This window comes from Papaver somniferum, chromosome 10 (genome assembly GCF_003573695.1).
Source record: "Papaver somniferum cultivar HN1 chromosome 10, ASM357369v1, whole genome shotgun sequence".
In the NCBI taxonomy this organism is placed as follows: Eukaryota; Viridiplantae; Streptophyta; class Magnoliopsida; order Ranunculales; family Papaveraceae; genus Papaver; species Papaver somniferum.
In genome coordinates, this window is record NC_039367.1 from 10001487 (window position 1) to 10015257 (window position 13771).

General features: G+C 36.5%; 1 protein-coding gene across 1 annotated transcript; it reads right to left on the reverse strand.

Moving 5' to 3' along the window:
* Positions 1–9124: 9124 nt before the first annotated feature.
* On the reverse strand, positions 9125–12576 carry LOC113318845 (serine/threonine-protein kinase STY13-like). The gene is made up of 6 exons (XM_026567101.1): positions 11962–12576; positions 11042–11163; positions 10418–10614; positions 10091–10265; positions 9831–9965; positions 9125–9739 (listed from the first exon to the last, which is right to left on the reverse strand). The coding sequence occupies exons 1-6, from the start codon at positions 12287–12289 to the stop codon at positions 9533–9535; spliced, it is 1164 nt and encodes a 387-aa protein (XP_026422886.1). The 5' UTR covers positions 12290–12576; the 3' UTR covers positions 9125–9532.
* Between the last annotated feature and the right edge of the window lie 1195 nt (positions 12577–13771).

The window sequence follows — 13771 nt, forward strand, 5'->3', positions numbered from 1 at the left end:
ACTCTCCCACATTTTGCTTCATCCCACAAATCTCCTTGCGAATTTGAGTAGCTTTTGATGCAGGAAAATATCTCTCGAGGAAAAGTTTCTTCATCCCATTCCATGTGGTGATACTTCCGGAAGGCAAATAATACAACCATTCCTTAGCATTACCCTCCAAAGAGAACGAGAAATCTTTCAACATTGCTCCATCCGCATTAGTCTCCGGTGGAAGCATAGCCATGACTATGGTTTGGAAGTCCATAATATGCTTATATGGGTATTCATTTACCATACCATGAAACTTTGGTAACTCTCTAATCAACCCCGGCTCGATCTCGAAGGTTGAATTAGTTTGGATACACCATTGTTGTATATCGAGCTTGTGAGAAGCTAGATCCTTGAGTGTACGATCAGCCATTTCTTCTTCGTCTATATCGGAATCTGCGAACTCACTAGATGAAGAACGAGGAAGCGGAGTGTTAACAGCTCGAATGAAATACTTTAGTTGAGTGCCGGATCGAAGACGTATACCAATTGGACTCGGTCTGCCCTCTTTAAGCATTCACCAAAGATATAGTACCTGAAACAAGATTCTCTAAAACTAATTTAGATACGATATAGAATCTAACAAAGAAAGAATAAAGCAAAAAGAAAAATAAAATAACTAAAATCGTCCGCTGCTCCCCAGCAGCGGCACCAAAATTTGATGCGTGTCGTAACCACAACAAATTAATTAATGTTTTTCCACCTAATTAACAAGTAATATAATATAGTCAAGTTTCTTCCGACGAGGAGCAAGATATTTTTAGTTGTAAAGTTGTCACGAAAAGGGGGAGGTTTTGGTTTTGAAAAGCAAAAGAAAATAAACAAAGCAATTAAAAGTGTATGTTGAAACCAATAAGAGAGATTAGATCAAGGAATCCTTCTTCGTTGCAAAACAATAAATCAAGTTATGTTCTTTTCCACTTTTTATTAGTCGCAGATTATCACCAACCGTAGGTAAAACAACTAGCTCAGTGCTAAATCCCTAAATCCCTAGTATCACCGGATACGGAAGTTCTCGACTACCGGATTCTATTCACCAAACCACTTAGTATTAGCTCACTCAAGATGTAATTTAGTTAAACGCATTAAGATTTATGAATTTATTAGGTTGATATTAGTAGTTAGACTCTTAGATCAAGGTCTACTTGCTAACGTTGTTTTCACACACAATTGCTCCACGGAATCCTTCTGCAAGGTCTCGTGTTTGCTACTTGTGTAAAGAGTTAAGAAACAATTACTTATCCCCTAACTTTCACTAGCTTTAGATCAATTAACAAATCAATTTAGTTGGCCACCTAAAAAATCTATCAATCAATCATGAATGTATAAACATTCCTATTAGTAAAAACAAACGATAATCATGTAAAAAAAAACTTCAAAGTAGATTTAAAAACAAAACTCAAAACATGTTAAGAACTAGGAATTCATCCCCAATCAATAAGAAAATTAGCTACTCATGTTTTTGAAATTCACACAAATAATTAAAGGGAGAATTTTTAAAGTTCACACAAATAATTAAAAGAAGAATTTTGAAAAAGCAAGCAAAAACACAAGTGTTGTGTGTGTAGAAGGTGTAGAAGTGTGTAAAAAAGTGTCTAGAGAAAAGTAGAGAACTTCTCTATTTATAAGCTTCAATTTGCTTGCATTCCTCTTAGGAATAGAATCCCTTTCCCTTTGTAGCTCAACTTCCAAATCCTTGTCTTTGTGAAATTCTTTCATCTTCACTTTCCAAATCCAAGCCCAATTCCTCAAACAATTCCAAACCCAAATCTTCACATCCATAAGACTAATTATACCCTTCACAAAATTCAGCACATATTGAATCGCCGGAAAATCCTGGTACCACCAGAATCCGGCCAGAAAGTTGCCTACAGCCTGAGATACTGTTGCAGTCGACGAAATATTTCGTTATGGTTCCGTTAAACATATTGTCAAACTAACGGTCGTCGTCAGTCAATGGAGTCAAAGAAAAGAGAAGTCAAACACCGAGTCAGTATCTTGCTCGGCTAACTGGTCTTACTCAGTTGAGTTAGGCTTTACGAATCATCTGAATCTCTGAGTCGACTCATCAGAGGGAAGATTTAGACAAAGTTTCCTCTGCTTCAGGGCGATTCCAGGCCAAATTCCGGACTATTTTTGGTCTTCTCCTGTGACAATCCTAACATTCATCTAGTTCTCAAGAAACATTTCGTTCATCCCTGTAACAGCACAGTCACACACCCATAATCATCTGCTACTCAGTTCTTGAGATTTGCTGCAGCACCAACACAACCCCTTCTGATATAATCAATTCCATCTCTCCACAACATCACCAACATCTATCATGTCTTGATTTCACACACTGCAATTCTTCTTTCATTCCTGTAGTCTTGTTGTTCTTCAATTCAAACACAAAAACACTACCAACAACATCAATACTTCAGACCTCCACCCATGAACCATTCCATGTACAGCAACTCCCATTTCTTCATCTGCTTCATAATCTCACAAATTAGCAGAAACCCCTTCAATTTCTTGTCATCTTTGCCATTACAAATTTAACCAAAAACCCATTTAGTCCATGACAGCAATTGTTCTTCTCTGTCTTAATTTCTCAATCAGATTGAGTCACAGAAGAACCCTAAGTTCATCTCAAATGGCAACACAGATTCGAATTACATAAGAACCCTAATCTCAGTTTCCGTTCTTCAATCTCTTGGCAGCATCTTCTTGATTGGTTTCTTTCTAGCATAATTAACAGCTCTGTGAGTTTCTTCATCTGAATTTCCACCTTCAACCATCTTCTTCTCGATTTCTTCTCATCTGTTGATTTCAAAAAACCCACAGATCCCCTTTTTCTAATTTCTCAGCAAAACCCATTTATCCCTTCTCATCTTTCTCAACAGCAGTAAGCTCATCACCGTCTTCAATTAATTTTTGATCTGATTCTCACAATTTCAGCAGCAGTTGCGCTGCTTTTCTCTTCTCAAAATTTAGCGTAAAAACGATTGAGAAGCAATCTTCTCGATTTAGGGTTGTAATAATTGGATTAAACCAACCCCTACTCCCAGATAAGGGCCATCCAAGTTGGGAACCCCTTAAAGTAAGCTTGAGCGTCTTTAGTGTTTTTTTCCCAAATAGAGGTGCCCCTTAACCCTTGCTAGGCTCCAAATAGTATTCTCTTAGGAAATGACAATTTTGTCCTTTTTGCTCTTATTGGATGATTTCTTCTTCTTTTCGTCCGCATGATTCCAGAGTAACTATAAAACTCAAAACAAGCGTAAAATACATAATTTACAAGAAAAATAGCAAAGAAAGCATAACCAATAGATAATAAATAGGTTGTATTCTACACCCTATCACCTAAGAGTCAGCAAAACTACCTTGTTGTTTTGTTACTGGTGGAGCCGTCTATTCGGAGAGGAAAGTACCCTAATTAGGTGAAATCTCTTACGACCACTCGTTTAAAGACTTTAGTGGGATCAAAAAGCTTTACGAGTACCGTTGGTGGGAAACTAGATAATTGCAGTATTATTAGTTTTCGATTTGATTTGATTGACTAACGGTTGTTGAACTTTGATTGCACCTAGTTTGTTTATTCTTGAGAATCTTCTCTTCTTATATAAGATTCACTCAAACTAGATCGAAGTGTCGACTGGATCTTTAGAACTGTTTGTAGATCTAAAGACATCTTGTGATAATCCATTGTTAACAGACTCCGTTCTATGCGTGATTGATCACAAGAGATTCAAGTTGTGGTCTGCAGGTGTTTATTGAAGAATTAAAAAGATTTGAATACAAATAAGATTTCTTATTGGTTTCATAATTTGTGGTGTGCAGAAAACTTGATCGGCTGGGATCCAACTATAATCGATTTATCCTTGATAAATTTGATTGATTAGTTGCGTAGATCGGCATCACTATATAGCATCTTGGTAGATTCTATATTTGATTGCAAAATGTAAACTCTGCTACTTAGTTAGTTGTTGGATAGATAGATCTAAACCCGACAAAGGAGTTTATTGGATTAAACAGAAGAGCCTTTGTACAACTCATATCACTGAGATTGAATTTGTTACCGAACAAATTTGTTGTTCCTTTATTGTTTGGAATACAAACCAAAGGAATTGTTCCAGTGCATGCACTTATTGAATGTCGGAAGCGCATGGATACTGAAGAAACTAGGTGAACTATAGGTTTAGTTGCTTGGTCTCAACTATAAGAAGTTGGTTTGATTTTGTATAACGGCTTAATTCTGAGAATATTCAATTCTGGACTAGGTCCCGGGGTTTTTCTGCATTTGCGGTTTCCTCATTAACAAAATCTTGCTGTGTCATTTATTTTTGTTTTCCACAATTATAATTGTTGTTATTATAATTTAAAGTAAATTACTCAAACGTTAACTCCGTAATACTTGATAGTGATCCTATAGAGTTTGGTTAAGTCCGAACCTATTATCAAGTAATCATACTTTGATTGTTGTATTGTCTCCATCTCGTATCCGTAGACGATCACACAAAGTGTGAATACCGATTCGTTTTACTGTCTCAACTCAGTACATAGACAATCACTTTCGGTAAGAGGACTTATAGGTGGAAAAGTTTAAGATTGTGGTATATTTGGGTACCCTCGTCTTTTCAATTGGTATCAAAGCAGGCAAACACGAAAAGATCTAACATTATGTGTTTGATGCGATCCAACCTATACGACATGATTCAAAATAAAGTTAAGCGAGAGGGAAAACTAAAGAAAGACTTAGTTAACGTGTCACAAGATATGTGTTCAAAAGGAGATGGTTCTTCAATTTCAGGTTGCTCATTTGAGGATGTCTCTAACGAGAAATTTTTGAGTTATATACTTGAGATTTCTAATGAAAGATCAAGTGTAAAAACATCTGAACTAAAGGAATTGAGCAAACAATTTTTTATTTATTCTAATGAACTTATTTCAGCACTTGAAAGAGAATGAGGTTTAACTTTAAAGTTTGAAAATCTCGATGATGAGCATAACTTGCTGAAAGAAAATTTCTCACAACAAATACAGAGTCTTAAAGACAAAGTATGTGCTAGTCTTTCTCAAGCAGAATTATTTGAGAAAGATCATGATGCGGCTCTTGAAAAATTGCATTTGTTGGAAGAGAAACTTGTTGAATCTTATCCAAGGATTAACTCTCAACAAAATAGTTTTGAAGAGAAGGAAGGTAAATATCTCTCACGAGAAGAACGCCTTGAGGCTGATCTAGCCAGTGTTCTTGTTAAATTCAAGACATTGGAAGAAGAAAATTTGGAACTGAAAAAATCTAATGAAATCTCAAACAAGTTAACCTCAATGTTAGAAGCAAGTAGAAATCATCGTGATACACGAGGATTGAGCTATAACGGAATAGATGCTTCAAGTATTAACAAAGAGGTAAAATTTGTTAAAGCTAGAAATTCTTCTCAACCAGAGGCTTCCACTGATGTCAAAGTTGCTCCTAGTTCTTGTAAAGAAGAAAAGCCTATTAAGCCTAAGAATTGTGTTCAACCAGCAGTAATCAAAGAGAGCACTTCTGCTAATGTCAAGAAACCTACAATGTTGAACAAAGATAAGAAAAAGGAGAAAACTCGTCGATCTCCAATGCCAGCGGATCTACAAAAAGGTAACATTCAAACTCAGACTTGGTATGTTTCTAGGCATTGTTATTGTCGTGGTAACAAAGGGCATTTGCAATGGGATGCAAGATTCGTAAGATGCAAGATACACTTTATTTTGTATCAAACGAATTGGCTATTTTTGCTCCCCAAAGGAACTCGGATCGATATTGTCCAAACTTTAGGCAAAAGAATTATTATAATGATAGTTCAAATTTTGCCTATCGCTCGACAAGGCCATCTCATAAAAGACCCGAATATAGAAAGGGAGATGACTTTGTAAATGCTAAGACAAGATCTAATGTTCCAAATTCGATAAAAGTTGTTTCGCAATGTAATCAAAAGGACAATTGTCTTAATGGTATGAAGGAAAAAGCTGCTCCTGCGAAACCCAACTCTAAATGGGTCCCGAAATCCTCCATGGCCAAAAAGGGACCAAAAGTTAGTCACAATAATGACTCTCAGCTGTTAAATGTTGATAACAATATTTACAAGAGTCTTTTTGAAAGACTAAATAAAGATTTCATGTTGTCAAAAGTCTCTTGTGCTAGTGAACGTTGTGATAATGACACTTTTCATCACAAGTCAAATAAGAAAAACAAGAGATGGAACAAGAGAAAACAAACCAAGCAAGAGGTCAAGAATGATGATTCTATCTTAGTCACTCGTGACGAACAAGAAAAGGCTCAAATCAACACAACCTAGTTGTGTTAGAATGTGCATGCTCACCTTGGTGCTCAATCTTTTGAAAGGTGAGGAAGCACATGAAGACTGAGCACATGATCTCTCGGTTATTATATTTGTTGGATAGATAGATCTAAACCCGACAAAGGATTTTGTCTAACTCATATTACTGAGATTGAATAGAGTCGTTAACGAACAGATTTGTTGTTCCTTTACTGTTTGGAATACGAACCAAAAGAATTTTTCCAGTGCGTGCACTTATTGAATGTCGGAAGCGCAGGGATACTACAGAAACTAGGTGAACTATAGGTTTAGTTGGTTGGTCTCAACTATACGAAGTTGGTTTGATTTTGTATAGCGGCTTAATTATGAAAGTATCCAATTCTGGACTAGGTCCCAGAGTTTTTCTGCATTTGCGGTTTCCTCGTTAACAAAATCTTGTTGTGTCATTTACTTTTGTTTTTCGCAATTATAATTGTTGTTATTATAATTTAAAGTAAATTACACAAACGTTAACTCCGTATTACTTGATAGTTTCCTATAGAGTTTGGTTAAGTCCGAACCTATTATCAAGTAATCACACTTTGATTGTTGTATTGTCTCGATCTCGTATCCACAGACGATCACACAAAGTGTGAATATCGATTCGTTTTATTGTCTCGACTCAGTCCATAGACAGTCACTTTCGGTAAGAGGACTTATAGGTGGAAAAGTTTAAAATTGCGGTTTATTTGGGTACCCTCGTCTTTTCTCTCTACTAATAGAAATGTTGGTACCTAGGGTTACTAATTTTCATTGGATTAAATTTTGAAAAGCTTGTTTACCCCTAGGATTCTACACTTCTTATGGAAATGTGTCTAAGGTTGTTTACTTTTTAAAGGAAGATTAGCTAGGCATATAGCTGATACTAATCCTACATGTTCCTTTTATGATAGGGAAACTGAAAATATGCAACATATGTTAATTGGATGTGATAATACTAAATCTATTTGGCATGATATGAACATTAGTATTGCAGGTTTGTGCTCATGCATAGGACTTAATGTTTGGATTGCTAGCTGGTTTGCAGCTAGTAGTATCTCTGCAGAAGCTAATAGTGATATGGTGGAAATAACAACTTTTACATTATGGAATATCTGGAAGCTGCATTGTACACAGTTGTGTTTGATAATGCTCAAGTGAACATGTGTAATTGTAGTCAATCTGACTAAACTGAGTAGACAAGATTGGGTTACTAATAATAGTAACAGTTGATTAGAAATCATCAAGGATCTATAGCTAGGGTGCATACACCTTGGAAAAGGCCTCCTGAACTTTTATAAAAGTTACTTTGATGCGTCTTTTTCAAAAGATACTAAGCTTATAGGAACATGACTAATTGTTGTTGATGATGCAGGGAATTGGAGAGCAGCATGTTGCATTCCGGAAATAGCTCAAGATGCAGAGAGGCACAAGCTTCGTTTGAAGGAATCAAATGGGCAGTTGCAAATCAAGTCATTAATCTTCGGCTGGAAGAAGACTGTGTTAATGTGGTGAATGATATTAATGGCAAACAAAGTTCAGTAAAATGGACAACAAATAGTATAATTTATTATTGTTTAGAAATTCTTTGGCAGTTTATTAAATGAAAATGTTGTTATGTTCCGAGAAAAACTAATGAGATGGCAAATCTTTTAGCGAAAGATACTAGGCTAGGTAAGAATTCTCTATTTAGGTTAGAGAACTTACAAGAGTGGTTATCTTCACTAATTTCTGAAAAAAGACGATGTAGTTCAGTATATATTCAATGGAAATTTTCATTTTTATTACAATAAATAAAAAAAATTCAGCCTAGGGCTTTTTTGGTCAACACCTTAAAGAAAATTGTCCACTCTCATATTGGGGTGTACATGATTGTGGACTGTACATTTAGTTTTCAGGGGTGGGAAAACGAATACCCAAATTATTTTTTGACTCAAAAAGAGCGAATGAAACAAAATGAGAAAACAAAACTAAATTCTTAGAGCTTCGAAAGAAAAAATCAAAATACAATTATCTCACTAGCCCAAGCACTGTGATGTAGGGCATTTCTTACCTTATTCCTCAAATATAGGGAAGGGAGATGGGTCACAAGGCATCCTCACTATGCTGTCCTTTCATCCCTTCCCTGCATTGTACGGAAACTAAGTTTTCATATATTTTTTTTTTCAAATTTTATTTCTACGGGTTTAGATAAATATTTATTATGGGTAAAAAAAAACTGAAGAGAAAAAATGGAGAAATAATTGGAAATAAAGAGTTTTAGTGGAAATAGAAGAGTTAAAAGTGAAAACCAAGAATAAAAAAAAAATCTCAAACAGTATCCGTGTTAAATCATACGGATACTCAGTTTTCGTAAAAGGACTTTTTCAGTTTCCGTAAAAGGATTTTCCGTGTGATTTCCCTTCCTTACAAGGCGGATCAGATCTGATCCACTTTGCCAAGTAGAGATACGGGGGACCATAGTGGTTGGGTTTTGGAGTTTTTTTCCCTACAATTGAGGGATAGGGTAGGGAAATGGGGCACCATGTTGCTTGGCCAGCATCACAGTTATACGAGATTGTATTCAATACCAATTTCCACGCACCAGTTGCAGATGAGAACCTACGCACTATTTATGATTAAGTGTTAACTTTCAACCCAACTGGCTGTACTCTAAGAGGAAATATCGTCAGGCCAAGATCAACTGCGGGCACAATGAGTGTACCACTTGCATGTCGAAAACAAAATACTCTTGCACTCAATAAAGGGAGGTGCCCTGTTCCAGATAACTAAAGAAAGTTGCCTTCACACATTAGAATAGACAAATTGAATTAAAAGCCCAAAACAAGAAAGTTAAGCGACTGCAAACATGGCAGAGAAAAGTGTCAACAAAATATGCGAGTCAGATTACTTCTTCATCTTCATACATGTCACTATGTAAGTACCAAGCTAATCCGCAACTCACATTTGTAACACATCCCAAAGGAAGAAAAAGAAGACACTTTACAATGGTTTTAAATGAAGGGATAAACAACTTGCTCAGTTCTCCACCTAATTTTCCCCTAGTCCCACAATACTACCTCATCACCTGTCAAAGGCAAAGCTCCACGTTCATCAAGTACAGATCTCTAACCTAGCTATCTCCGTATTAGCTGTATATATAAATATATATTCCGAGTACCACCCATTTTAATGAAGAAACAACCACTTCTTCAAGGCCCTCGACTCTTACGGAAACAGAAGCAATTCTGCTGCTGATCAGGAGGGATCATACCTCCACCTTTTGACGTGTCAATGGCCTCCAACAAGGAAACCACCTCATCCATCTCTGGTCGTTTATCAGGATTTGCATCCCAACATCTCTTCATTACATTTGCAATCGAACTTGGACAACATCGTGGTATCTCCGGCCTCAAATTCTACAGTATTAGTTCATTTCGATGAGTGTTAGCCACTTGATAGTGAAATACAGAGTATATTTGAGATGAATTTAGGACATAATATTGTTACCTGGCGGACAACAGCTGATGTCACTTCCGAGAAACTGAGATCAGGATATGGCATGTCACAACAATATATCTCCCACAAGCAGATACCGAAACTATAGACATCGCATTTCCTGTTATAAGGGTTTCCATTAAGGACCTGTGATTGCCCAGTAACCCAAGTGAGCAAAAGCTAATTTCTATAACAAGGATAAAAACTTCAAAAAGAAGATGAACTCTCATGAAGTACCGTAGTAAAATTTCTTGATGAGGTGGACAGCTTACCTCAGGAGCCATGTAGCCTAAGGTCCCGGTCTCGCCAGTCATATCATTCGGGTTTTGAGCTTCAACACGAGCAACCCCAAAGTCAGCAATTTTTACTGTGCGGCTCTTGTCCAAAAGCATGTTTTCTGTTTTCACATCTCTGTGAACAACCTTCTGGGAGTGGAGATAACTCAACCTAGAAAGCGAATGAAGACTTGCTAATTAACAAACAATTCACAGGTCAAAGACTGTTCTTGCCCAAAAGAATAGTATTTGAGAAATTAACTGATTTAAAAAGAACAATGCAAGATCAAACAAAGACTAAAAATAGTGTGGAAAGAGTTCAACCCTCTTGCAAGATCCAGTGCCAGTTGGACGACAACTTTGAAAGCCAATTTTCTTCTTCGATTCTTTATGAGGTAAGTCTTAAGCGCACCCCCGGCAAGATATTCAACAACCACACAACAGATATTACTTGGCATGCCAATTTGACCACTATCTGTCTGTATGTTCAGTTCTGCGTGGCCCAACATAGCCCCTATAAACTGTAAAAGGGGTTCAACGTATGTTAGGATCAGTATCTGGACGAGAAGACCCCCAAGTTTTTAGAAACTCATTCAAAGATGTGCAAGTGCTGTAAACAACAATCGGTTGAATAAAGTGCTCGTCGTTTGCACCTTAACTTTCTAATATCCGAAATTGTCCGAGTTGAACAAGTTATCCAGGGATAGCAAAAGTGTAAGCAAAAAGTTTAATGGCACCGTGTCACCCAGTTGTGCGAAATAACATTTGATTGCTCGAAAAGCTAGAATTACTAATGGTTCTGAGCTGAAGAAAAAGGCTTTACAACATGATAAAATATACAGATGAATGCTAATTCAAACCGAGTTCATGGATGTACATAAAGAACTCCTAGTAAGTAGAAGATGAATATGCCGATCAAAAAAAAAAAGTAGAAGATGAACATGCTACCTTAGTCACATTAGGGTGATCGAGTTTATGCCACACAACTACTTCTTGCGAAAATGCTTCCCTAAGTGATGTAATTTCAGCTTCTGTTCTATGGCCTTCTTCTCCCCAATCAAGCAGTTTAACTGAAGGCGAGAAAAAAGAAAAAAAACGTCAACAATTGGCGAAGTTGAAACTACATCTAAGCTTTTTCAATCATGCATTAGCTCCAGTGCAATCTAGTTTGGAAACAAAATTATAAATAATATATTGTCCAAAAACAATCTGCTATGCTACCAATACTATCTTAATCAATTGAATATTAATTGGACAAATAAAAAAAGGGGTAAAAAGTAAAAGATCGCCCAAGATGATATGGATAAAAAGGAAAAGGAAAAGGGATAGACAGTTGAGATCACATGAAAGTTCAAGAAGAAGAAGAAAATGTCAAAGCACTGATATCACGGAAAGTAAAATCTACTTGTATTATCAACCAGTATACCCGTGAATCATAGGTTATATCAAGTTTGAATAACAAGGCCAGCCTAAGTAAGAAGAAAAAAGGCATTAATAAAACAATATTCAGTAAGAAAATGATGCTCGATTAACCCCATTTCAAAACTGAGAATGGTAAAAACTATTAAATGATACAAAATCATGTAACTTTTCAAATCTAATTCTTTTTTTTTTAACCTGCAGATTACAATTCATAAAATGAAGAACTAACTACATTCATGGGACACAATTTACCCATGGAGCAACGGGAAAACCCTGAATCACTACTTCAGAAATCATGTATCATACAGCTTCATAACCCCACAATTCAAAGGAACCCCCACAGAACAAATTATGATGCAAAGCATATGAAAATCATAAATATATCAAGATAAATTATTATTTTTGATTTTTTGGGGAGTGTAGTCAATGGAGTTTTGTAGTGTTACCTGCAACATCTTGGCCATCATAAACACCTCTATGGACAGTACCAAAAGTACCTCTAGCAATAACAGTTTTAATAAGTAGTTTTGAAGGATCAATTTCCCATTCTTCTTTAGCAGTCACCCTTTCATTGAAACTGCTATTTCTTCTCTGCCCTCCTCCTCCTCCTCCTCCTCCTAATCCTAATCCTCCTATTGATCCTACTCCTTGATCATCTCTTCCATTTTCCATAGTTCTTACTCTGTTTAAATGTCTCTCCAATTGTTCATCTAAACTCTTTAGATCAATTTGATCTGCTCTTACAAACCCATCTCCTCCCCCTGATTCCTTCATTTTTCTAACTTCTTCTTCAATGTCTCTTTCTCTACTAATTTCAACTCAAAAACTAATACCACTGTTCACTGTTGGTATCACTGGTTTCTTTCCCCTGTTTCTTTCTGTATTTCTTCTTCTTCTTCTTGTTTCTGCGTCTCTAACTTCTATGTAAGCACATGGATTGCCTGAACACGACGTCTGTTCTCTGACCCACTTCTCTCTATACAAAGCAAGCGGAGAGAGAAAGGTTTGATGAGTAATGAGGTTCACGGTCAATGTACCTTTTTCTTTCTTTCTTTCTCTTTCTCACTCTGTCGGTCTGTCCTTCTTAACTTCCGTTGAAATTGGAAACATGTGGGAACTTCTAAAAAGCGTTTTCTTTTTTCTTAGACTAGAATTAGATTCGTATTTAAGATTTCCTCCCACCTGCAAATAAGTCTAACCCTACTATACAGTTACCTAGTAGGCTACTACTATTCATCAATTGTATTATTATTATTATGATCAAACAAATGAGCCCCTAGTTTACAAGGAAATTGCAATGTAGAAGTGTGTATCACAATAGCCGCACTTTCAGGGACTGATGTGTCGCATGCAGAATTTAGAGTTCAAGCCTGATGCTTTTTGCGTGGCAGGATCTTAGTGAATGATCAAAGTTAACATTGAATATTGACCATTATCTTAGAATAGAATCTTTTTGTCTTTTTGTTTGTTTTCTTTTTTTTTTTAACAGAGGGATAGTTCATTGATTTTAAGCTGCCAAGAGCAATCACATACCCTAAATTCAACGTACAGGACAAATGACACCGTAGTGGCCAACAGACCGACAAACCTTAAGTGAATTACAATTGGAAATCCCCATGGCATATCATATGAGGACAACTGAAACTCACACGGAAAATTCGGTACAAAAAACCAGCCGATACATCAAATACTAATAACACATAAGGTATCACATCTAAGATCCAAAACGTCAAATATAAACCCAAGTCCAATTCTTATCCTAAAAAATTAGACCCAGGTACACACGACACCACCATGCAATGAAACCCTAGCTACCGCCGCTGCATCATCATGGAGAGGAGCACCACCATCAACTTCCAATACAGCTGCCATCAAGAGTTTCAGAACATCCATAGCAACCAGCACTTGCAATACTCCTAAAGGACCAGAAACAATTGCTTTGCAAAGCCGCATCACCAATCAGACCACCATCATCACCACTGATAACAAACAAAACCACTTTTAACACAAACCCAAAATCAGCAACAGCGCCTCGGATAAAATTCACTATCAACACTTCCAAACAGATCAAATCAAAGCAATTAAAAGATTTTTAGAAGCATGACGGAGAACCATCACAAAAAGCTGTTGGAAACCACTGAAAAACATAATAAACGATAGGAAGACAGATAGGTACAGTATGAACAAGAGGTATACTCACTCGATTTAAGCCCTAATGGCCCAAATCAAGCGAGAACCGGAGTAGATCTAGAATAG